Source organism: Lepisosteus platostomus, chromosome 4 (genome assembly GCF_059453375.1).
Source record: "Lepisosteus platostomus isolate fLepPlt1 chromosome 4, fLepPlt1.hap1, whole genome shotgun sequence".
Taxonomy (NCBI): Eukaryota; Metazoa; Chordata; class Actinopteri; order Semionotiformes; family Lepisosteidae; genus Lepisosteus; species Lepisosteus platostomus.
In genome coordinates, this window is record NC_142614.1 from 71698362 (window position 1) to 71723549 (window position 25188).

The 25188-nt window shown below is 43.9% G+C and overlaps 1 protein-coding gene across 3 annotated transcripts in view; it reads right to left on the bottom strand.

Annotated features, from left to right (window-relative positions):
- The window catches only part of LOC148673787 (single-stranded DNA-binding protein 2), a 161059-nt gene that overhangs the window by 103755 nt on the left and 32116 nt on the right, over positions 1 to 25188 (bottom strand). For all 3 annotated transcript variants that reach the window (XM_088630626.1, XM_088630623.1, XM_088630625.1), the window contains exons 2-4: positions 16465 to 16537; positions 13156 to 13217; positions 10670 to 10754 (exon numbers count right to left, since the gene is read on the bottom strand). In XM_088630626.1, the coding sequence (XP_088486752.1) occupies positions 10670 to 10754; positions 13156 to 13217; positions 16465 to 16537 (220 nt within the window). The remainder of the gene's footprint in view (positions 1 to 10669; positions 10755 to 13155; positions 13218 to 16464; positions 16538 to 25188) is intronic.

A 25188-nucleotide genomic window follows, 5' to 3' on the forward strand; every position in this document is an offset into this window, starting at 1 on the left:
GGCTCCAAGTTTTAACCCAATAAAATCCCCTTCAGTGCACTGGGTCAATTATAGAAGTACCCTGGGGAACTGTAATGCCTTTGAGCTAGTGCTCTTCCACGATATCTGCGAATACAATGGTGTCTGCTGCATTATCTACCCAGCACAGAACTACACTCTTTCAAATCGGCATGCAGAGAGGAAACACTATAGCACTGGAGAACAGCTGCTGCAAAATGAACTGCAGTATGACACATACTGAAGGTAGCAGCTACTTTGGTACTAAGGAAAGAAACACTGTGCTCTTTTTTTCTTTGTCTTTGCCAGACCTAAAACTGGCATTTAAATCACTATTGTGCCAACCCAATTTTGAAGAGCCACAGAACCGGAACAACATTAGAAATTCTAGATGAAAGAGCAAACTTTATTTTTCAAAACTGACACACGGACGTATCAGGGCTTCTTGGGGTAAAATCAATACTTCCGCGCCTTGCATTTGCTTCATTCCCTTCAAGCAGCATGCAAAGCACAGCCGTTTCTCTTGCGGGTTCCTAATGACTGCAGCCTCGGTTGCAGATTTCTACTGTCGGCGGGCTCATCCCTGCTGGTAATTATATCGGTGGCGTACAGAAAATGCCATTTTAGGAAGCGTTCGAGGCGAGATCAGTCATTTGGGTCTGAGCCGCAGGAAATGGGCAGCCGAGGAACGCGAGCGGCCCAGACTTGAAGTGCAGAGAGAGCAGGCAGCCCCTTCTGCTGCCAGCAGTCCTTATCGGAGGACTGCCAACGACGCCTCATTACGAGAAAGGTCTCCTTGTCCCTGTTCAGCACAGACCTGCTCATTTTATTTTTCAGTTATGACAGATAAAAAAGCATTTATTTTCCAATCACCACGGTCGGTAACTGAGCTTGGTGATAAAAGCGGGCTGGTGCCCCCATGCGCTCCAAAAAGAAATGATGCCAGGTTTCATACAGCTGAGATTCAACGTGGATGAGAGCGAGATGCTGCACGCAGACGGCAAGAACATCCATTTTCAACACTCAAAAGAATGGGGCAATACATGTGCAAGACCTAGGAGCTTAGAAAAAGTGGAAAATGAAGACCAGCAAAATGCATGGTTTACTTAAAACTGCAGGGCTGATATCTCCAAATTACATTGAGCAATAGTTAAGGCCTGCTTTTCACAGACCGTGCTGTGGTTTGGTTTACAATAATAAAAGATATTAAAGTTAATGAGGCAGCACAAAGGAGAGCAACCAGACTACATCTTGGCCAGAAAGGAAAGCCATAATTTTATTTTGGGAAAAGAACCTTTTCAGCCTTGAACAGGCAACGTGACCAAAAGCCTGAAAGATCCCGACTGTGGCATTCCAGGGGACAGCTACAAGACAGACTCTGATACAAGGACCCACCTGGGTCTACAACTGGAAATTGGGTTTATGGACAATTAGGACAGAAAACAAGAGAGCCTGGAAGAATCTCCTTATCCATACTGTTGCAGCTGACTGTGTTGGATTCTTTAAGAAATGGCTTCGTGGGATCAATGAAACACTAAGCAACCAAATGAGCAAAACGGGCCCAACGGCCACGGCTCTGTAATGTTTCTTACGCCTTTATGTCCTTAACTGCAGGAGAAAAAAAGAGAAAGACCTGCAAAGCACCTTTAGAAATGATCAATTCTGGTACCAGTAAGATAAAAGAGGCAACACGTGAACCTGGTGTTGTCTTTCAACAAGTCTGGCATTCTTTCGCTGGCGATACAAAAATGACAAATTATAATTCTTTTACTCTCCTCCTGACCTTCGCCTTGAAATTCCAGTTTGTTAACACAGAAGCAGCTTCAGAATATCAGAAAATAATACCCAGACTGAATTTTAGCACGGCGGGTCAGAAGCATCCTTGAAAAAATACACAAAAAAAGGCACTTTGTGCGGTGTTCCGACAGCAGCTGTAAGCATGAACGGAGGACGGCTGGTGGGTGGCGGAGAAGCCCGTGTTCCTCACAGGGTGGAGGAGCCGTCGGTGGGCGGGAAAGAGTTAAAGCCCTTTCAGGACAAGGCAGCGGACCCTGCGGCCCTCGTCTGAGCAGACCCCAGGCACGAGTACTCACGCCAGCTGGACGGGCAGCACGTTCCCCCTCCCAGGCGCAGTGCCCCCAGCGAGCCCCCGCTGAAGCCCCCACTGGATGAACCAAAGAGGGGACCCAGACACGGAGCAGCACACAGATGACCCCTTTCGGAGGTCAAATCCGTGACATCCGCCACCGGTCCCAGCAAACGTCTCCATTGCCTTTGCCTTCACCGTAATTCAGCTGTGATATTGCTGGAGAATTTCCCTCGCACGAGACCGCTGCCACTTCCACAGCGGTCATTTTGCTCAGACTGCGGGTCGGGCTTGCGATGCGTGTGGTGTCATGTCATGCGCTCTCGTCTTGGGGAAGGATATCTCACAGCCTCACCTCGGCTACAGCTGCGCTCAGAATGGAACTTGGGAAGCCAAAATCGAGATCCTTTTCCTTTTTTTTCCCCCGACGAGTGTAAATTACCCTCAGGCATAAAGTATTTGCAGGGGGAATTAAGAATACCTGTAACACCATTAGTTCCACAATTAGATTCTCCTCGATGTGAAAACGCGCCTCGCCTTTCAGTCAATGAAACCGTCTGAGGGGACAACGAAGGTACTCCATGAAAACGAAAAGAACGGCGCGTTCTTAAGAATTAATTATTTTTTTTCCCGCATTTTTGCTTTCTTTGTGAAGAGGAGATGGGTCTGGAGATGAGGCTTTGTGTCTGGGAGTGTAAGAGCCACTGTCCACATTCCCCAATGGGGCAGCAGCCTTAAGGCTCGTATTTTCCGCTCTGCCACTGGGGATATTGGGGTTGTGGGGTGATGCCGGCTATCTCCCAGTGTGGACCAGCACGTCAGAGTGGCGCTGTGAAAGCTCAAAGGGCTGACAGATCTGCAGTACAGAAACGATTTCAATGAAATTAAGAGCACACGCTATGCATTTGACAAGTTCTGAAATTATTCCAAACATCCTATTGCACAAGATCTGTTTTCTTTTTTTTTTTAACAAGTGCAAATTACCCTCAGGCATAATTATTTGCAGCAGGAATTAAGAATGCCTGTAACACCATTAGTTTCACAATTAGATTCTCCTCAATGTGAAAACGCTCCTCGTTTTTTCAGTCAACGCAACCGCCTGAGGGGACAACGAGGATTGTCCATGAAAACGAAAAGAACGGCATGCACAGTACAATGCGCTGGCCTCACTCAAAATGATTTTTTTTATTAATTCCACGTTATATATTACCTGTTTACCTGTAAACAGCAAATTTCAGTTTTGTTGTAGAACTTGCTTACAAAAAAAACTGAATAATCCGAGCTCGTAAAACTGATTTTGCCACAGGTTTCGAAATCCCTTGTCACTCGAGAACCTCGTGTAATCCGTCCCAAAACGTGATTTTCTGTACTATCCTTCCCTCAAACGTACATCCTGCAAAACTTAAATAAAAATCCAATGATTTTAAATGAGGGCGGCACAGCGGTTAGCACTGAGGTGCTGGGATCAGTTCCTGAGGTCCTGTCTGTGTGGAGTTCGCATGTTCTCCCCTTGTTCATGTGGGTTTCCTCCAGGTGCTCCGGTTTGCTCCCACAAGTCATACTGGTAGGTTAACTGGCTTCGCGGGGATGAGAGGGGGGGGAAAAAAAAGCTGAGCTGAGCTGGTTTACCCCGTGGCTAAAATAAAATGCTGAAGCTCAGTTGACACCGGGCGCTACTTTTCAAAACGCTGTGTTTCAGATTCTTTTCATAATCAAGTGCATGTGCCTGCTGCCGCCGCGGTATCTTGCCAGTCTGGGACACTGATAATGAAATAACAGTAACAGTGAAGCGAATGGCAGCCCGTACAGCTGCAACACAGGGGTGCACAGAGAAGTTGATTTTACTACGCACTGATAAGGCAATAATAGTGTCACATAAGGCCTTTCGCCATAATAGTTATTAATGTTATTAAGTACTGTAATAATGTACAGATCAAAGAAGAAGACAAAAAAGATCGTCTGCGATGGACTGGCAGCCTGTCCAGGGTGTATTCTGCCTTGCGTCCAGTGCTTCCCACAGCGGGCTCTGGGCCACCAGGACCCTGCGCTGGGTAAGCGGGTTACTGAAAGTGACCCGCGATGTGATTTCAAATGAATTTCAGTCATTAAAGGATAATACTTCTACCTTTTTTTTTTCCATTTGGCAGATTAGGAAAAAGAGTTTGCGAAAGGCTATTACAAAAACAATTACAGGAAACAGGTGACGAAAAAACAAACTATTAAACAATTAAAAGATTAACTTCAATCTTTTTTTTGGGGGGGGGTTAAACACGCCGAAGCCAACAGTAAATCAAATCGTGATTTCATTATTAATGTACTGTGGGACATACTTACACACAGACAATTTGTTCCAAGTATACAGCAATGTACAACAGCGAAATGAATACATAACAAATTAAGATCTTCGCCCGTCTTCCATTTGAAAGTGTACTATAATTGCAAGACCTCTGTTTGTTTAGTGTAAGCAAAAAGCGGCTACATTATTTATCGTCTCCTCCTGCACTGTAGGCATAACAAATTATAACTGCATATTACCAAGGATCTTGGGGACTGAGAACTTATAATTTGTGCCTTTAACCTATAATTAGGCACATTCCCTGCTACTCAAACGGCACTCCAAGGAAATACTGTTAATTGGCAATAAAGAAGACGAGCACTGTGTTTAGAGTGAAGGCCAGGCCACACGCTCTACAATGAATTTGAACTTGAGTTCTCAAGGAGCTGTTTTTCCAGAGATGACATCAGCTTTATTTGCTTTCATATCACATTTTCTGTGTAAACGCCCTTGCCTTCCACTTTACCATATATATCTATACATTCACACTGGAATGATCTGCTGCTCTGAGAACAGAAATCCAAATACTGCCAAAAACTCAGGTACTGAATCTCTTTGTTTTAAACAATTACATAATAATTTAGTCCATGCTAAATACCTGGCTTTTTTCCCCATCTTTAGAAGCCTACATAATGAAATAAAAGGACCTTGTATCTGCTTTCTGGAAGCAAAAGAAGCACATTCTAGTGTCACTTGTGCCGTACTAGTTAATACAAACCCAGCCAGATCTTATTTAAGAAATGTATGTTACTCCAAAAAGAAGAAATTAACAAAGTTACACTAAGGTACCATGAAGCACAAAAAAAAAAAATCAAAAAAATCCGTGGCATCAGGATGAGGAAAAAAAGAATTCCATTTCCAGAAGATGTTTTCTTGCTCAAATGGGTACTATTAATAAACTTTAGCACCAAAATGTTTGTTTTGCTGATTTGTTTTTTCAGTCCAGCACTTTTTAATTTTTTTTTTATTCCAAGACACTGATGTTTACACAAGGGGGTAGTGTATATAAAACACATTATCTAATTCAATCGTGCAACGGTATTTTCCGTTTCAGAGCAAACATGCTGCAGTGCATTTATAACAAGAGCCAAATCCCCAAACTCTACGAATAAAAGAGAAACGGAGATAGAGTACTTTTTCCTTCAGGTTTATTTTTTTTTGGGGGGAGGGGACTTGCGATTTTCCACCACAGTTTTCTTGGCATAAAAGTTAGGAGCGAAAAACTGACGCATACAAAACATGCAGCTGTGGCTCTGGTCTCTGAAGAATACTCCATATGCAAGCGTCGGTGCTCCTCACAAAGACAGAACTCTATACATTCATGACTCTGTTATTGTTGTACAGCACAAACATGCTTCTTTCTTATGTTTTGTGCTTGATTTCATTTTCTTGCCAGCTGTGTCGCGATACTTTTTCCCTCCTAATTTGCAAACTGTTTTAAACAGTTTGCAAACGCAAGTAAAACCTGTGTGAATCATGCTGCTACCTTAGAAACGAATATGTCCGTAAAAGAGGGCCCGGGTATGGAAACAGGGCTTTGCGCTAGGGGAATCAAGTTTAACAGCTCCCTGGTTAGGACAGGTCAGACATGGCCCGCTGAAAACCGAGCATCAGCCAACAGTGGGTCATCTTAAAACTGTCTTTGAAATCCTGAACCTGCCCACAGTGTGCATCTCGTCATCATCTCTGCGACGCTCGTCAGCCTATGCAAAGCAGACCTGCCAGAAAGGAAGATCCTAGAGCCAGTGACTGGAGGATCCAGCCAAACCTGCTACTTGTCCACACCCTTGGCTTTCTACTGCCTTAGGAAGGGGACGGTGCATACTACAGGTTTAAGAAGTACGGGGGCCATGAACGTCCAACACAAAGCTTTAAAAACCAGCATTTTCTGCATTGGTCTGTCTGTTTGTAACCCACTCTTCCAATACCAACACAGCTACAGCAGATATGGCAGTAACTAAAAATAATGGGCTGCAGGAGAAATATCATTTGCCTGTCCTTGCACAGAAAATGCGTTAACCCAGGTGCTGGCAGGACAGAACCCAGCTCAGCAAAACTGCTGTGTCCTCCTTTTTTTTTTTTTTAAAGATCCACTTCTGTAAAACCCCCTCTCACGACAAAGGAAATAAAAATGTCAGTATGTCGCTCCACTCAGTGAGGACGCCCTAGAGTGCCCTACGGTAGGAGGCGCTTGGGAAATTAAATCATGCTTCCTGCCACTTCCAGCGCAGTTACAGCAGAGGTGTTGTTTTATTGAATTATTGCTAAGTGACCATACAAGAACCTCAACAGACATAACAAACATCACGAGTTCTGCTACTGTATGTATCCATTGTCTTCCGAAATGACTGCTTTTTGCCATTTGGTGCTTCTTGAGACAGCATGTAGAGCACGTACTGTACAGTATGTTCAGGTTAACTTTTATAACATTTCATTTCAAAAGCCCCCGGCGAACAGGCGAAGGTTACATTTAAAAAGCAACTGGTTTCAGATACAAGTGCCAAAAGCATGACTGTCTCAAATGAACAAGAAACTGAGGGAATTCGTGATAAAGAACTAAATCTGCAACTTACACAGTAACTATGCACATACTGTCATTTTACAATTATTTTTCCCCAGCCTCTTATTAAATTTGATGTTGATAAATGCCTCCTCTTATGACTCACGTGTAGTCTATTCTGCCATTGTACAATGAGTGGGATAGTCTGTGAAGCACCAGGACGATTTTGAGCTTCACTCTCTACCTTATTAATTAACCATGGTAGACCATGGCTCTTCACCATATCACCAAGTACTGCGAGTGAGTGCCACAGCCTTCCTTTGTATCTCTACATTTTTGAAAAAGGTAATGAATCAAACAGCAAAACTACGTGGGCACGTCTTTGTGCACTAGGTGGACAATTATAATCTTTTGCCCTTAACATCTGCACGACTGCAGTGCGTCATTTTCTCTTCTGGGCTCGTTGCATGATAAGAGCGGTCCCCTATTCTTCATGAGTCATATTGGTTGTAAGTCATCCAAGCCGGCATTTTTTTTAGAAAGCCGTGCACGCTGTTAGGAAATAATTTAATTTATCGTTTTAACATCACAGCAAATTTGTGATCCGCTTTTGTTAAAATGGTTAAAAGTGGACATGCCAAGCCCTCAGCAATGGTGTGGACAGAAGACCAACCAGCCCAGTGCGCTGCCTCTAGAGACCCTCGCCAAGGATGCCCACTCTGGCCCCTGTCTCTGCCAACACCAGCTCCAGCTGCCTACTGCTTCTGTCAACAACACCCAGCTCTGCACACCACTCCACGCTGGCAGTCTTGTTCTTCCTAGACCATGTCCATGTCATGCTAGCCCTAGCTCATTTACTGTTCTTCATGGTTCTTGGCCCTCTGTCAGGGAATGCAATTGATTGATCAAAGTCGGCTTCATCGTCCTTTAATTTTCTTTAATGGAGAAAACCGGTTCAACTTCAGTCGTGCTGCTGGTTAAACATTTCAAACACCCCGGTATTGAGATCGATTCCTCTTTATGTCACGTGCCATCACAGCAAACAGTTTTAATTAAGTAGTTCAGGTGGGGAGCTGCGTCAGCATGTGTAGGCTGCAAAGGAACAAGTAAAGGTTTATTCCATGCTGAAAAGAGAAGAAAGAAAACACAACGTTTTTGTGTTTTCTTTCTTCTCTTTTCAGCATGGAATAAACCTATTCCTTGTTCCTTTGCAGTTTTAATTAACATTTTGAAATGGGGAACACAGTTGTCAAGAAGAGAACATGGTTTCCCAGTTCTCTTCCCAGCTTGATTCTCCGTAATAAAAAACGAGAGGCACTTCCTCGCGTGGGTTTGTTTCAGATCCACGACTCCCCTTTCTCCCCCTTTAGAGAGCCGGGATATGAGAGCCGCAAACTCGAATTCCCAAATTCTTAAGGAAAGGGAAGCAAAACAGTATTAAATTCTCACCTCTACAGCAAGAAGGATCTGCAGGGTGCCCAGCTCTGACAAACTTTAAAGGCCTTTTCACAGATCATTTTTTTCTAAGTGAGCCAGTGCTCGCTTGGGAGCGAACTCCAGGGTCAAAATAAAAACAAAAAGGAGCTTAGTTCCTTTTGTTTTTACCTATGAAAGAGACGGCGTTCACTTCAAAGAGAACCGGGTTCTTTTTGCCAGTTCAGATTTGTGGATGGAGTTCTTTTTATTTCTACACTGCTCTGTTGCAACGCTGCTTGCACACCGCAGGTGAGCAAACGCTGCATCTTGGCATACTGAGGAAGATGGCAGCTGGGAAGATCTATGCTGTTTATTCCAGCTTTTTCTTTTTTCAAGTTTTTTTGTTTTTGTTTTGCAGCTTTCAGGGAAAATCATGAATCAGACATCGCCAAAGAGCATTTTTTTTTCATTTTCAAGTTTGATGGCAAGCTGGTGTGAAAGTGCATTGCTGCCATCCACAAAAAAAAAACATTTATCACATAATTATGTAATAATTATCGCACGTTTGCATGATAACTATTTGAATAGTAAAGCGTGACATAATTAAATGAAAGTTATCAATTACATGACAGTAAATTACACCATTGTTACATGATAGCTTACTATAGAACACCAAGCCTTGAAAATGAATTCAGGCTGAATATAATAAAAGACTGTGGAGCTTAAGAACAAGTCTTTGCTCATTATGAATCCCCTATTTGAATGAAGTATAATGTAATGCAGGGAAATGTACCTAACAACTAAAAAACAGAGCTGACAAGCTGATATACAGGCACACTATCCAGTCCTGTAAGAATTAACTGCATTATGTTTCCAGCTTATGATTAGTTTTAATAGATGCAAAAATACAAATATGACAGTAAAGCAGAAGAGTGGAGCACACATCAGGCCTTTAGAGTTGTATAGCTTCTTGAAGGTTGTGGGTTCAACTTGCAGGTGAGATAGTGCTGCTCCACCCCAGTGAAGGTACTTCACTCAGATCACACCAGAGAAATGCCCTGCAATTGGGAACTAGGTGCAAATGGGTACTGTCCAGGTTGTCATAGTAAATAATAATTGAGCTATTATTGAGCATACCTCCTTGCGCTGGATACTATATGTGATAGCTTTCATTTAAATGAAATGAAATCATCATGAAATTCTGTGCAAAAAGTTTTATTTTGCTGGAGGCAGCGGCATGCTTCTGAGCAATGTATACAGTCCCCCACCCTGTACGTATTTTCCACATCCAGGCATTCGCATTCTAGTGTGGATCATTTGGAAAAGGACTCAAGATCACAGTTTTGTTCACACTGCACAAATTAAAATCAACCAGACCAAGATCCTTGGCACAACCTAACTGAGTCCACTGTTGACCACTCCCTTATATCTAATCAATTCCTTACAGGCAATGCCCCCTTTTCTTCTTCTCTGTGGGCTCATAAAGACAGCTGCAGTACATTCAAGGTGGTCTTCACATATCCTAGGATCTGCAATCTCAAACTTCCTGGCTTCTCTTTCTTTTTTTACTTACGGCACTACTACTCTGCAATGCACGTCTAAGGCACTCCCTGGTGGGAAGGTTGTCTACACACCCAATACATAATCTGTCGGGCTTTAAAAACACTACAGAACAAAATGACTGGCTTCCTCTATCTGTACCTCTCTGTCCAAGGCTACCTAGAGTCTTTACAATCTGGCTCGCTGGGAGCGTGAGATGGATGATGGTGGGAAGGAGCACGTTGTATAGACCGCCACTGTCTTCTTGCATTGCAGTGGAAGGAACGAAGGATATCTTCCTATAGACTACGTACGAACATCACTTTATAGGCTTCTCACAGCAAAAGGCTTGGCCTTACCACACTGAATGTCAAATAAATTAAACCCGAAGGCACAAACGAAATTTAATCCAGGCAAGCACAAAAAAAGCAAAGTAACTTGGCACACCTCCACCCTTCCTCTCTTACATTAATTACTCTTAATTCTTATATCTTTATAGCAAGCCACCATTTTTTGAACATTTTATTCCCCTTAACAAGGAGAAAAAAACACTGCGGCAAATTAAACATCAAATAATCACAGAGCACGGTAACTTTCAAGCTGGCAAACACCTCAGACAGTTTTCCTTCCAAGAGCACAAGCAACACCTTCCCCTGCAGGTAAGATGCAACACCTTTAAACTTCTTTAAGGTCAAGCAGCCTAATTGGGCTGGAATTGAGATGCTCAAATAAATTTAAAAAAAAGTCTTTGCAAGAAAAGAAACGAACAAGCTGCAGTGTCAACCGACATACTCACATAGTCATGAAAGGCCTTTGCTTCGCTGGAGTGCTCACAGGTCTCTCTCCTCTCCGGGGCCGCACAGTACAGATCCCAGAACACACTGCAATACAAACAAGTCTCAGTTCTAAACACACCTTTTTCCTCCAGTCCTGTACGTTTTTAATCTTGTTTTTCACTTTTTTTTTCTCTATCAATGTGTACAGCATCCTTGTGTTGGGAGAGGTGCTTTATAAATAAAAGTTGTTTTTTTATATTATTAGTAGTATTTGTATTATTTGAACAGGATAGGTCTCGCAGAGATAGCTGCATATTTTGTGATGTTTGCATTTCTAGGTAAGGAATTGAAATTAAAAATCAGTGTTCTAAATATGCTCTTTTCTCAGCACATCATTCTTTATCAGGAAACATGGGAGGCTGTTTGGTACTTGCAATGGTGTAAAATAAGGAAAATAATTTGTATGAATGTCAGCGGACACAAACTTTCTCTCCGATTTGCTCTCTGGAGTAACAAACTTATTTTAAAACTACATTGACTTTTTTCAGCCTGGGTGCAAAAATAATGTTTCTTTGCGTGCAGTGAATTATGTTGAAGAATCTGGTTCATTTCATACGTTGGATATAAAAAATGCTAGAGCAAAGTGACAGTGGGTGAAAATACCCACTACAAACAAAATAACGAAACTCTTTTCTTATTCTGCTTTTTGTCGTATATTTTAGTCAAAATCTTACAGGTATTTTTAATCCTGGGGTAAAACAATTATATAATAAGAATGAAATACAATAGGAAACAAAGACTCTACAGAAGAAACAATAAAAGCATGTGAAAAGAAAACTAAATACATGGGCTGTCTGGTTCTAGGCATGCAAATTGCTGCCCAGTTCTGAAAGGCAACATTATTCATCAGTTCTATCATTTAGTAACTTCCATCCTGCAGGGACTCTGGGAAGGCCTTCAGGAATCTAGAGCAGTCAGAGGGTTAAAGTGGACTATGAGGTGCAATTAACGATTTGTGTGAGAAACAATGTAGGAGAACTGCAAGAAGCCAGATAACAGGAAAGGGTGTTGGGTATTGGGTATCTTGGGTATCAAAAACATTAGTCAGAGAACCAAGGTCAGAGAATTCAGAAAATTACTGATTCCGTGCCTCATCTTCTCATCTGCCCTGAGAAACGCAAGTTTATTTGTATATAAGCTGCTGAAAACGTGCATACTGTGGCTCTCTCCTGCGGTGACTGCAGCGCTTTTTCAAATTGTTAGGTTTGAAGACAGTTCTACTGGGGAGTAATCTCTACAGTTCTAGCCTGGAGGGTGCACGCCAGTTGAGCTGTCTCTGAAACAGCTGCAGTCCATACAGTAAACCGAATATGCTCCACATTCCTGTTGTCCCGAGAATCATCCTTTTACCACTCCACACTGGTTTAAAACTCTGAAGAAGACAACAAGCAGCCGTGTGCTTGCCAGTGCTGAGTAACTGCACATTTGTTTCATGTCATTACGAAGAAACCTTTTGAACAGAGCAAAAACACACTAAATGGTATTTGTAATCTTATAACTGCAGTCACTGCCACAGTTAAGTGTTCAAACGTACAGTATGCAGCGACATCATGCAGTGTTTAAAAAAATACAGCTGTCAATTCTACTTGAACAATTCTATAAGGTAGCATAAAAATACTGTATTATCTTGCTCATGAACATCCTACAATTTGCTGATCCATAAACCAATACACTGCAGACAGAGTGAACTAAAATTCATTTCGCTGCACACTATGTACTAATGATAACTTCAACTACTAGCATTCCAAAGGATCTAAAAGGAAAAATGCAAGATATGCACTCGCAACTGAGATGCTTTCTAGCAGACTGTTTTTTTCTTCACAAAAGGAAGAATAATTCAGCTTTATGGCATGCAGTAAGAATCTTTTTGTGTGTGGGTACACAAGTACAAAATAATCACTCGGTACAAACGCTATCACAAGGAAAAGACGGAAACACTCCCACCGCTTCAAACTGCCACTCATATTGCTCTCCTGATGCCCCACACTGCAGGGAGGCTCAAGAAAGCCTGTCAGCACAGCCCAACACCAAGTCACAGTGGGTGGACAACACCACTGCTCAGAGATGTGCCATCTCAGCCTTCGTGCACCGCAGCTATCAAAACTCACATCGAGTGGAAAGTTTTACAGCAACGCTTTGCATTTCCCTTCCTGATTTTCTTAGCCTTCCAAATCAGAATAAAATCTACCAGCTAGTTTCGGCCACTTCTCCCTGCGTCTGCATCACATCCAGTAATGACGATCGACTGACTATCAGCAGAATTGCAGCGGATAGCTCCCATGAGGGAGAGTCATACTCAGGGTGAAACTTCACGCCACAAGCCTTGTGTTGGGGAGCAATTCCTATCCCTACGGAAAAGACAGGAGTGAGGCAAACACACAAGTGCGATCAAGGTGAGCTTTCTTTCACTGAGGAAGCGAGGAAATGAAGACCAACACGGACTTACCACCACCACGAATGAAGAAATCCAGGGGGCTCTCCTAGTGTGATGTTCTTCTCCCATCGTATCTTGAAGAAGTGGAAAAAAGCGAGTTCAGAGCAGAGCACTGCTGACCCTACTGAACAGCGTTCTTTTCTTTCTTTAGTCTTTATGCTTTTGGTACAGCAAGAAAACACTCATGAGGCAGACATACAACACACACCACAAACAATAAACAATCGATACCACTCTATACACAGCAGAGCAATAACGACTGAGCAGACTTAACAGGAAATACTTTTTAAAAAGGACACAAATGTTTTCGTTTTGGTAGAAATAATTTCACCCATGATCAAGTCACTTGTTCCTAACTTTAAATGAGTCATGTTGTTTCATATAACGTACTGTAAATCTGTTTCTATATCTTCAATAGGTCCTCTAGCCATAAGGAGAAAATAATAATAATACAAATTTGTAATGTAAAACCGATTTATTTTCAACTTGTACAGTATATATATAAACTCATGCCAAATCATTCACCTACCCGTGTGTTACATTAAAATTAAGTGTCAATGAAATATAACACATCCCTTTTGTAAAATGGATTAACATCACAGTTTGATATTACCAGCTCCATGTTTAGCATAAATTCATCCGCAATTTAACAATAAGGACCAAAACATAAAATAAAATAAGTTAACAGTTTCATCTGCACTTTGACTTTTTCTTCAAAGGATCCAGTGTGAATGACTGCACCCTGAAACATGGCAGGAATCAAAACATTCAAACACACGATACCTTTCTCTCCTCCCTCAACCGAAAAAAAATCCCTCTCCCTCCTTCATCTTATCTGCTGACGAACGCTACAGTTTGTGTTCTTGTAACTACTGTAGCTGTTCCTGTGGAGGGCTTTGTTTACTGCTTGCAAGCCATCTTCCATGTTGAAACACCTGGAACTACACACAGAGATCTAACACCAGCAGTCGTAGGGACCGCAGAGCCTGATCCCAACTCACTTCAGAAGCTGCTCTGTAAGGCCACAGATTGGTGGCCCAGTAGGTGGCACTCTTCCCTCTGGACCAGAATTCCCTAAACTAATGCTCCGGGTATGGTGACTGGGGACACTGTGCTGTACTTCCGATGAGACTTTACATTTGCTGTCCAAAGAATGGGCAAAAGCCATCCAGAAACATAAAAATCGACTTTCAAGAACCGAGAGGGATTAAATCGTGACAGATTTTGGGAATCCTCTCTTCTGGGAAAGAATTACGCTGCTAATACAACACTTCCTTGAAATACGGCAAGCTTAAAAGACACCCCCACCCCACACACAGCTCACACCTGGACGGACGTCTTCTGGCTGTGACTGTTGTTTACCAGCAGCACTCAAAAAGAGACTGACCCTTCTTAAGTGTTTTATGAACTGCGGCGTAAAAATAAAAGAAATGCCATCAGACATCAGCTTTTTGACAAATTGCTCACCCAGGAATCAAGCTCGTGAGGGGTAAATGCGTCTTTTCCGAGAATTTGCCGAGATACTGTGGAAACCCATCAAATATATACGGGAACACTGTAAATTTAAACACTTTACATAATTACAGCAAGGCAACATCCTTCCCAATACGACAGAACTGAAAGCACAGAGAGGGCTTGCTGTTCCAAGAAAATGACCCAGGAACTGCCAGAGCGAGGGAATTCACTGATGTGATCATTAATGTAATTACATGAGATATTATTACAATAAATTGTGTAAGATCCCAAATGATTGCACTGTTTCATTTTAATTCAAACTCCAGTGTAAAGGCACTAATGAGAAGACAAAGCTTATGTTTAATATTTAATAAGGCATAATTATAAACTTTATTTAAAAAATGGTGTTATAAAATACAATTTTATACTAGTCATGTTCAAATTAGGTTTTGGTGTAATGTAATTGAATGTGCCCACATGATTTTCTGAGTTATAAACAGAGCGATGCACTAATGAATCGTGCCAATGAGACAGCAGTATGCTGATGGTTTAAAAACTGTCACTGTCCCAGCCCCGGCCTGCACTGGGCTCAGCTCACAAAGCTCACCTGCCACAGAACAGGCAGACGAAAACTGCACAACCCTGCAGGGCAACAGTAAGACCCGGGCGCCGCTTATGGGCTGCAACCAGCATCCAGTGCACTGGAGCGCCACCACTGGGGAGTCCCAGCCACAGCACATGTAGGCACAGGGCTCAGCCTATACCTGAGCTGGTGACCTCCAGGCCGTGCAGACAGCCCTCTGCACTGGGAAAATCTTCCTGCTTTTTCCATCTCATATTTCTATGGGTTACCCAACTGCTGAGCCGCTGGGTCAAAAAATATTTTAAGTAAAAATTCCACACATTGTATCTAATCTGATAGGGCTCTGTAACATGTCCAAAAAACATTTCCTACGATTAGAAACACAATAAGCATAGACCGGCCTGAGCAAAACATCAGGACTCACTGCTTCAGCCCTCCTAATACCTCATCGTCTGGCCTGTGTCTCACTCGGTCTGCAGCAAACTAAGAAGCCATTACTGCTCTACTCAGTTTCCAACCTTCAGCATTTACAGGAGGGTCCTGTAGACTCTGTACACTAGCTGCAGGCCTGGGGATGGAGCACAGGCTTCTACCATAAACAGAGTTCAAGTGGATAATCATTTTTCAAACAATTTTAGTATTCACCCTTCAGAAGGAATGGAAATATTTACAGCCGTTTTATGTCCAAAGCACACCAGTGTTTATGCGGAGGCTTTCGGCTAATGGGCTCTAAACTCAAACTGAGGCCATCTCCCTTTCATCTCTCCGATCTTCCGCTAAGTGAAAGCACAAACCCCCACTTGTTCCCCGGACCACTGTAACGCCTGAAATACCACGCAGGAGCCACAAGCGAGAGACTGGAGGAATCTGGAGGGCCAAATCCTCACCAGCGCATTCTTCTGCACAACTGCACGCGGTTCCCATTTAAAGACATTGGGTTTCCGCCTACAGACCTGACTGACCGAAACAAACAAAGGAAAAGGAAAGAAAACGCCGCAACAACCAAAAGCAAGAAGCAAGAAAAGAAAAGCAGACACTGAGGCACTGAAAACTGGGAAAAGGTTCTTTGAATGTCACACTAGCTATTTTCTGTGCCAAAAGCATGTTTTGTAATTGTCACTCTCTGCCACCTAAATCAACACTAAACAAAACTGTGTTTACCCTTGTAATAAAACCTTACGTAAATTATTTAGCACCAAATGTAAGACAAAAGCACGATGCAGATCAGACATTGCACTTTCGTAAGTTCGCTCCACAAAAGACAAGTGTCAGATGAGACTTACCTCTGACAGAAAAGTCTGGGCAGATTTCTGGGCTCCTACATGGAGTAAGTATTCATACACGTAGAGCGCTAACCTGAAAGAGAACACAAATGGTGTTAATGGCATTAATGCTCATCTGCACTAGTAAAGGGGCAGATTGGAGCCCTGTAATGTCTAACAACTGGGAAGAGACTGATCCTCTAGGGCTGGTAAGACTCCAGCCCTTTTCAGTGTACAGGGTCCTGGTGTGGAGAGAGGACATGGCCCTGCAGCAAGAACCCAGGACAGACATCTTGCCTTTAACCTGCTTCCCCGAAAACGTCCACTTATCCTCTACCTATCCCCGTTTTATCCTATACAGGTTGTTGGAGAACCGAAGCCTATCCTGCCAAAGAAACAGGCACACGATGGGATGCACCTTGCCAGCCTATCGCAAGGCGCACACAGACACACACTCGCACACTCACACCAGGTCCCACCAGTATGTTAAGCCAATCACAACACACACCAGTATGTTCTGGGACTATGGAGGAAGCCCATTGCGAACACACACGGGAAGAACGTACAAACTCCACGCAGGTCCAGAATTGAACCCGGGTTATGACTGGAGCCGGGAGGCAGCAATGCTAACGACTGCGCCACCGCGCCACCCCCCCACCTCTCCAATCACGTCCCAGGAAATACGAGACCGACATGAAAATGCAGCAGTAAGCCGAGCACGCCGACAATAGCGCAATAGACCTCTGGAAAAGATGAGGCCCTCTGCTTCACGGACATGCCCGGCGGCCCACTGCACAGCCAGGGGAAGGAAGGCCAGCGGCCAGGAGGCCCCTGTCCCCAGCCGCGCCAGTTGATCAGAGCAGCCCAGAGGGAGCTGGGGCCTGGCGCTGCAGTACACTGCCCCTTCCCTTGCCCCAGAGTGGGAAGGACGAGCTGTCGAGAGCCTGGATAACCGGAGCTCCTTATCCACAGCCATCCCGCCTGGAAGGACAGGGGCCAGTCCCAGACAGAGCAGCAGCAGAGGCCCAGTCCCTGGGAGGCTCATGGTTCCGGCTTTCGGGTTCGATTGGGGAAACAGGTGCTTGAGGTGTTAAACAAGCAAGGGCCCGGTCTGAAAACGAGAAGCCTGGAGATTAGTCACGAAGGACCATGCGACCCCAAGGGGTGATGCTGAAGCTGGGTGGTCCATAAGACCAACCAAGGAAGGTCAAATCCTCCAAAAACTGTAAGGGCGAAGACACCAAACTGGAAGACTGCCACGGGTCCTCTTGTCAGGTTCAATCAGCCCTCTGTAGACTGACTTCAGAGACAGTTACCATAAAGCACCTGCAGCACTGTGCCGGCCCAATTCTGAATCTGGCTCTATTGAACTCCACGGACTCAGCCACGACTTCAAATGTACGAGATCAGTGCTTAAAACACACTCAGAACAACCCCTTCCTGATCACCTGGAATTAATCGTTGGTTTGCAAGAAACATATTCCAGACTCAGTTTACTTTACCATTGTATAACATACTGTACTGTATAATATCTGATAACCACATAATAATCTGAGTAATGCAAACCAGTGACAGCAGAGTGAATCTACTGTATAGTGGGACTGATAAGAATCAGGATTTTATAAAGGTTTTTTAACCGCCTAAATTCCATCCTAATGGACAGCAATATGCTCTATTTTCATAATTACAATTTTCTGAGAGGGTACGTTTAAAGATCCTATGGTCCAAGCATTCAGAATGAAATATTAATGCTATCTTGTGTCCTGTTGGTGTCTGCACAGTATAGCCATCACTATATACTAGTGGTCATGAAGTTCTTTGTCCAGAAGCACGAGTAAAGACGCCTTCAACATGCAGAGAGAGCAGTGAACAACACATCAGAAGCGGAGAAGTAGATTTCTACTCTTTTTTAATTTCCAGTCAGATTGAGGACCAGGAAATTTAATTAAATCAAAGCATCAGAAAGTCCACACACGAGAAGAGGTCATACAACGTCCTCAGACATATATGGTTCTATTTTTCTGTAGTTCCAGAGCCAATCCTGGCTGTGCTGGAAACAAATACACTGGAATTCTACAAGTCTGAAACCTGATTGAGCCTACAAACCTAACCTATCCTGTGCAGGTATCTGGGAGGTGGGTAGAAACTGGAGTCCTCTAAGGAACTGCAGGTGAACACAGAACACTTTACTGCAAGGAAAGATAAAGAATAAAGAAATAACTAGCGCTTTTACGATGGGTGCAGTGTCACCAACTAACTCAACTTATTTAGCCAAACTGAAAAACCAAAAACTTTGGACTGAGAAGAATTTAGACAACCATTCCTTTAATTTGGCATCTGACTGGGGTCACTGGCAGCGTGGTTTGTTATGTACAAATCGTACCGTGTGCACGTAACGACAGTGCCTCACAAAGAGCTGAGCAAGGGTTCCACAAAATGTGTACTTGGACCACAAACATTCAAGCAGATGTGATGCAAACATATCTGAATTTATGAATAAACACCCCAGAGATGGACAGAATGGCTGCTTCAAGGTATCACAAATGATCACACCAATACTGACTTCTGCTTGAAGTCAATGTGTCCTAATACAAAGAATTGTATGTGTCCTGTGCAAAGAATTACTTAAAAATAAATCTGTACCTATTCATGTTAATCCGACTAGAACAATTACAAATCACTTGACTGTAAATTAAAAATAATGGTTGTGGCTTTGCCATCCCAGTACTTTCTGAGGGCCCTGTATAAACAGAATTCAAACTAACCTAAACAGAGAAAAATTGAAAAAGGGCTTGGAATGCACATCACATGTTTTGTTTTCATTAGTCTTCTTCTGCTTGACGTCTATAGCTGTGCCAACTTGACCTCTGCTGCACCGCTGATAAAACCACCCATAAATCCTTCAGTACACACCAGTCTGCCTGCCTGCTTCACCTAGCACACACTCTGCAGACAGGCTTTCAGAGTGTTCATGCAACACTGTTCCCTCTAAGCTGGGAATATCAATTCCAACTTCTACTATCAAGACTAAAGTTCACTTTGGATTTGTGCAGCACACTTTGCAAGCAAAATAAACATGTTTTTAGCAGCCTGAGAGGTGAGCCTAATCTCCAAGCACAAAACCTTCAAAGTCAACAGCATTACAAACAACAGTCTAGAACGTGATCTGGGCAACGAAAGCACAAGAAGCACAAAAACCTGCTCCTTACTGCATGAAGCCGCACACCTGCAATGCTCTCGTCCGAGCAGAGCCTGCCTGACAATGTGTGAACAACGACACACAAGAGGACAAACAATCCAGGTCTGATCAAAAAATAGAAGTGTGACTACTGGTTTCAGAAAGGGCTGCCCTGACAGAATGTGGTTCTCGGCAATGAGAAACGGCAGCGGGGCACTGTAGGAGAGAGAGAGAGAGGGAGGGAGGGGGAGAGGGCAGGCTGTGCCAGCAGGGTTCGCCTGAGGCCACAGGCCTGCGGGACGTGCCTGCCTGCTGCTGTTCCAGCGCGAGGTCTCGGACGGTCATGGGCCCTGCCACACCTCAGCAACGGGCCCAGTCCTTCTCCTTTGTTGTCCAATCAACCCCCCCACAGAACATAGCAGGCCAGAACTGAACCACCACGGCCAAGAATTCATAAAAACATCTACAGAGGGGCGTTACAAGCTGGCAGCGAGAGGATAAAGACTGGTTGTGCTGGCAACGGCAGAGACGCTCGTTGATACTGAACAGCGAACCCCCATACCCTTATCAAAACCCCCCCGTTCGGTTTCTTGTTCCTTATCCTTTTTCTTTTTGTTCATGTACGGTTCTTGCGTTCAAATGGTAAAAATCCTTCCTTCAGAGAAGCAACGGTTCCAGTCTGAAAAGGATACCTAGCTATAATCCTAAAAGAAACAAGAGTGTCTAACGGCTTAGGCACACACTTTCAGCAAATGCGTAAGGAAGGGCACAGTGCAAAACACTTGTCTTAGTGCCAGGATTCAGGATTTTCCATCATTCCTAAGCAAACAGAAGAAGTGTTAAAAATAACACAAAACGCAATTCAGAGTGACTGTCTAAAACCATGGCTTTCAGGCAGGTACACATACCATGTTTCGGACCCGTGTTAATGTTGTTCTTATTACCTCTGCTGGACTCCCCCTGACGAATGTGCAGAGGTATGGATCAGAAGTTAGCCCAGCAGTAACATAACACACAAGTTAGCCACCTAAAAAAACACAGACGTATAACTGAAAGCACAACCATTTTTATCCGACATAATTATACACCCAAAGAAACTGTCGCCCGCTCTACCCAAAAAGCATAACTTCTCGCTAAAGATCATCTTTCACACAGGCACAGCCGTGAGGATCATTATGAACAGCACCTGTGCTGCTCCTTACCAGAGGGCCGTATTTTGCCACACTTCCTCCTGTGCAGAAGCACTGCACATTCTTCAGCTCTACATGGCTGCTCCAGGCCCTGCAGCCTGTTCACTCTGGCCTCCTGGACAGAAGCTCGATTCCACTGCACAGGTGCACATTTTAACTACGACTGATGACTTACGGGGCGGCAGGGCGGTGCAGTGGTTAATACTGCAGCCTTGCACTGCTCGGGCCCTGGGTTCAATTCCAGACCTGGGGTGCTGTCTGTGTGGAGATTGTATGTTCTCCCCAAGTTCATGTGGGTGTCCTCCGGGGGCTTGAGTTACTACCAGCATGTCTTTCGACTGTGGGAGGACAAACTGGCTCCTGTAAACTGGCCCTGGCGTGAGTGTGTGCGTGTGTGTCTGTGTGGGCCCTGCAACAGACTGGCGTCCCGTCCAGGATGTGTCCTGCCTTGCACCCAATGCGCCTTGGGATAGGCCCCGGGCCTCTGAGACCCTGGATTGGATAGGTGTTTACTGGAAGTGATGAGATGATTAAATATTTTGAAACACTGGACGAATATACTAATCTACTAATAGTCTAAAGCCTCTAAGGCACCTATTGCAGTGAAGATGCCTCTCACTCCAGCTCCATCGCTCTCTCAGCTGCACAGAAAAACCTTTGATCCCCCCCTGCTCCAGTGATTTGTTTATTAAATCCCCTCCCGTGCTGCTTGTCTCCCTAGCGTTAACCAGGCTGGGCCTCCGAACGAGCCCTTCTCCCGGGCCTCAGACGGTCCTCGTCAAGCCTCCAGTTCTCAGCCGAAGGCCCCTATCCAACAGCCAATCACCCAGAAAATCACGAGCCGAACCAGTGACCCCGACAGCGCACCTCCTCTGCGGCTGACCCGCTGGGAAGCATATAAAGGGGTAAATGGAAATTTGTGTGCCTTCCTGGCAACAAGCAGAGGCTCTATATCCAGCTGACTCGCTGTACAGTGCCTACACATGAGAGACCTGCTTCATCTCCATTATTACCATCAGATGATGGACTGGTGCCACTTCTGTTTGGGCAGCAGGTTTCGTGTCGTCGGCCCATTCTGGACAAAGGGCATCACTAGGGATAAGGTCACTAAGCCTCCTTACTCCCTTACTATCTGTCCCATCAGAACAAGATAAAAACTAGCAGGGCAAGCGAACAAAACTGGCAACACGCCCCCGGCGAGCCCAGCGTCACTGCCCTGCTCCCGGAAGCGGCTCAGGCTTGCTCCTTCCGTGCCGGTGGCACATCCAGAAGACGGAAGAGAGGCGCAGCTCCCAGGGCTACACGGCCCAAGATGGTCTGTCACGCTGAAGTCTTTCTTCTGTCCAGTTTGAACTTTGTTGTACCCGAGCCACGCTCCGCGCTGGAATGCCTTTTGCGAACGCGAGCAAGCCACCCACCAAGAGGGGCAGATGTGTCTTAACGCTGGTTTTTTTTTACATCTCTGGTGCACGTGCACGGGACAGAGCTGACAGAAAAGCGCTGTTCCTGGGAAGGCCTGACGCTGAAGGCTCAACCGCATCATCGGGGGGGATCAGGGGGGACGCGAACAGCGACGCTCCAGTTGGCAAGCGGACGAAATCCGCCGTCGTGCTCAATGCAGTCATTTAATCTGAATAACTGAATGAGTGGCACAGCGTCCTGCTGGGAACGCAATTCACAAGACAGAAGAGATGAAAACGGAAACAGAAGTCCCAACGACCCAGGGCAGACTGTCATGAAAAGTGAAGAAGCAGAAGGGAATGACATGGTTTGAGGAGTCCGTAGCCCTGCCGATGAATGCAATGCACTCGGACCCCTCAGTGCTGTTGAAGCTGAACTGCAGCCTCCCACAGCCACAGCCACAGGCTGGAGTGAGCCTTCAGAGCTGTTGCATGCAATCTCATTCAGCACATCTTTAAAAGACACTCGTCAACCCACCGACAGGTGAGCTTTCATTTGAAATGGAAGGCGAAGTGCAGTGAATAATGACAGAAAGGAAACTAAAAACAATCTTCGCGATGCTGCTTTTTACAACTGAATACTAAAATGTACAGTAGGTGCAAGTATGATACTATATGACACTTGAACTATGGGATATTCTGCAAAAAAAGGTTTAATAATTTGCCCAAACTGGCAAAATTGTACAACCTGTAAAAAACACATCAAAACGATCAACTATTTAATTTTGTGGCAACGTTTTTTTTTTCCTCCAAGAAATGTGTACTGTGCAAAGTAAGAACACAAATTTCACGAGGTTACAGTCAGCTGCTAGACAGCTGAAGTATGCATTTCTCTTATAACCTCAGTCATGCAGTGAATCCCAACTTCTCCTATTTAGAAGAACATATTCTCCCCACTGGAGGGTTTAGTGTTCCCTGCAGGAGTACCGAGCGTCTGAAGCAGGCTGCTCCTGGTCCGTTTACTGACAACAAGCTCCGCAGCTCTTCCTGAGACACTTCACATGAGGCCTGGGACGAGACAGGAGGGCTCACTGAGCTGCACAGTGGGTCCAGCAGGGCTCTGTTCAACATCTGCAGGCCAGTTCCTCACAGCAGCTTCAGCTCCAGCAGCTGCTGGCAGATGTGCGAGCGAGATGACATCATCGGCCACGTGCAGCAAAACCTCCTCGCACACCGCGCTCCACGAGCACCTCTTCTGCTCCTGCACAGAGCAGCTCAGTCAGAAGAAAGAATGACCTGGATTCCTACAGAATCAAGACCATCTTCCAAGTGACACGCTGTGGTTATTGTACATTCCAGCTCGTGTTTTTTTTTCCGCCCAGATCATTCTGTGTATGAGATACATACAGTATATACTGCACATACACCAAGAGGCATTAAAACTGCAAAAACTAGTTTTGAAACCATTTGCATTTGTGGGGTTTTTGATGTTTCACGGTATATAAACTAGTCAAAGTTACGTATGTGACAATGATGAGCTCTAACTGGTTGAAACAGATGTTTGTATAGTACGTTAGCCTTTAATTTTTTTAGCATTAAAAACCACCTCAGTGGTTTGAAGCGGCAAGAATTAATCTTCATTCCCATATATTTGTATTCTTAATTACCTGGTTTATAGAGCAATAATTTAGAATAAACAATGGCTGAACACTGTTTGGAAAACAAAAACAATCTCTGTAACCTAGTTTCTGCATTACACAATATTTTGTACACAGTATTTTAATACAGATTAAAAAAAAATAAAAAAAATCGCTAAATAATACAGATTACATTTTGATGATCCTGCACCATCAGTATACCAACATATAAACACATGACCAAGAGCTCCCATGTTAGACAACTAATCAGTACTGGGTTCTTAGCATTTGTAGCTGAGTCTGCGTAGTTTTGCTTATTAGAAACTTACCAGTGTAGACGTATGTTTTTATATTGTGGCTCACGCACAAATTATGGTTTGGGTTTTTTAAACCAGGTAGGTTTATGATAAAACAATGAAAATAACAATTATCATAATTGCACGAAAAAAGTCATGTTTCCAAACACGTGAAGTCTTGTTACATCATGACTTTTTAGGTGGTTTCACAACAAATTCTTTTTAAAAACATTAAGCAAATTAAGGGTCTGTAGACTATTAATAAGATAGCAGTATATATATATACAGTATTTTCAGCAGCAAATAACATTATCGTAATATCTACTGTGTATTTATAGATTGTTAATTATTTTCTTTGTTAATAAATCATCTAGATAACCTTAATTTATAGCACACATTACAACTGCAAATTGTATAAATAACCTTTATTTATTCAGCTTAATCTAAAGCATTACCAGCATGACTCAGAGGAGCCCTACGACAGAACAGGCAAGAGTCCATAGCCCATATACACTGGTCCTACTTAATTCAGCAGTTAGCACAGTCAGTACCTGTGCACCACACATTAATGAATCTGTCTTAACAAATCTTATCAATGAAATCTCTACAAAGTCAATCTAAACGAGGACTGAGAACAAGGAACCTCCAAAGCGTGATTCTAGTTAACATGAGCAGTGTTAAGCTTAAGGTTAACAGGTTTTAACCAATGGGATAGTGATTTAAAACTGGAATTGCAATAAAAGAAATAAACATTAATACAACACAGGCATGATCTTGAAACCGGGAGCCTGGCAAAACCTGTCCTAACCAAGACCAAACTGGACCTAATTAACAGTTTCCATCTGTGACGGAGTTAGAGGAAATGACTCATAAAAATAAATTTAAATAGAGCATTTATCCCGGAGGATTTCTGAAAGCTCCTTGTTGCCCATAGCTGCCTCTTCACTTCACTACGCAGCAGAGGAGAAACACAGGAACAGCTGACTGTCTTCTGAAATCATCAGAATCACTTCACTTGAGCACAGGTGGGGGCTAATGAGCTTG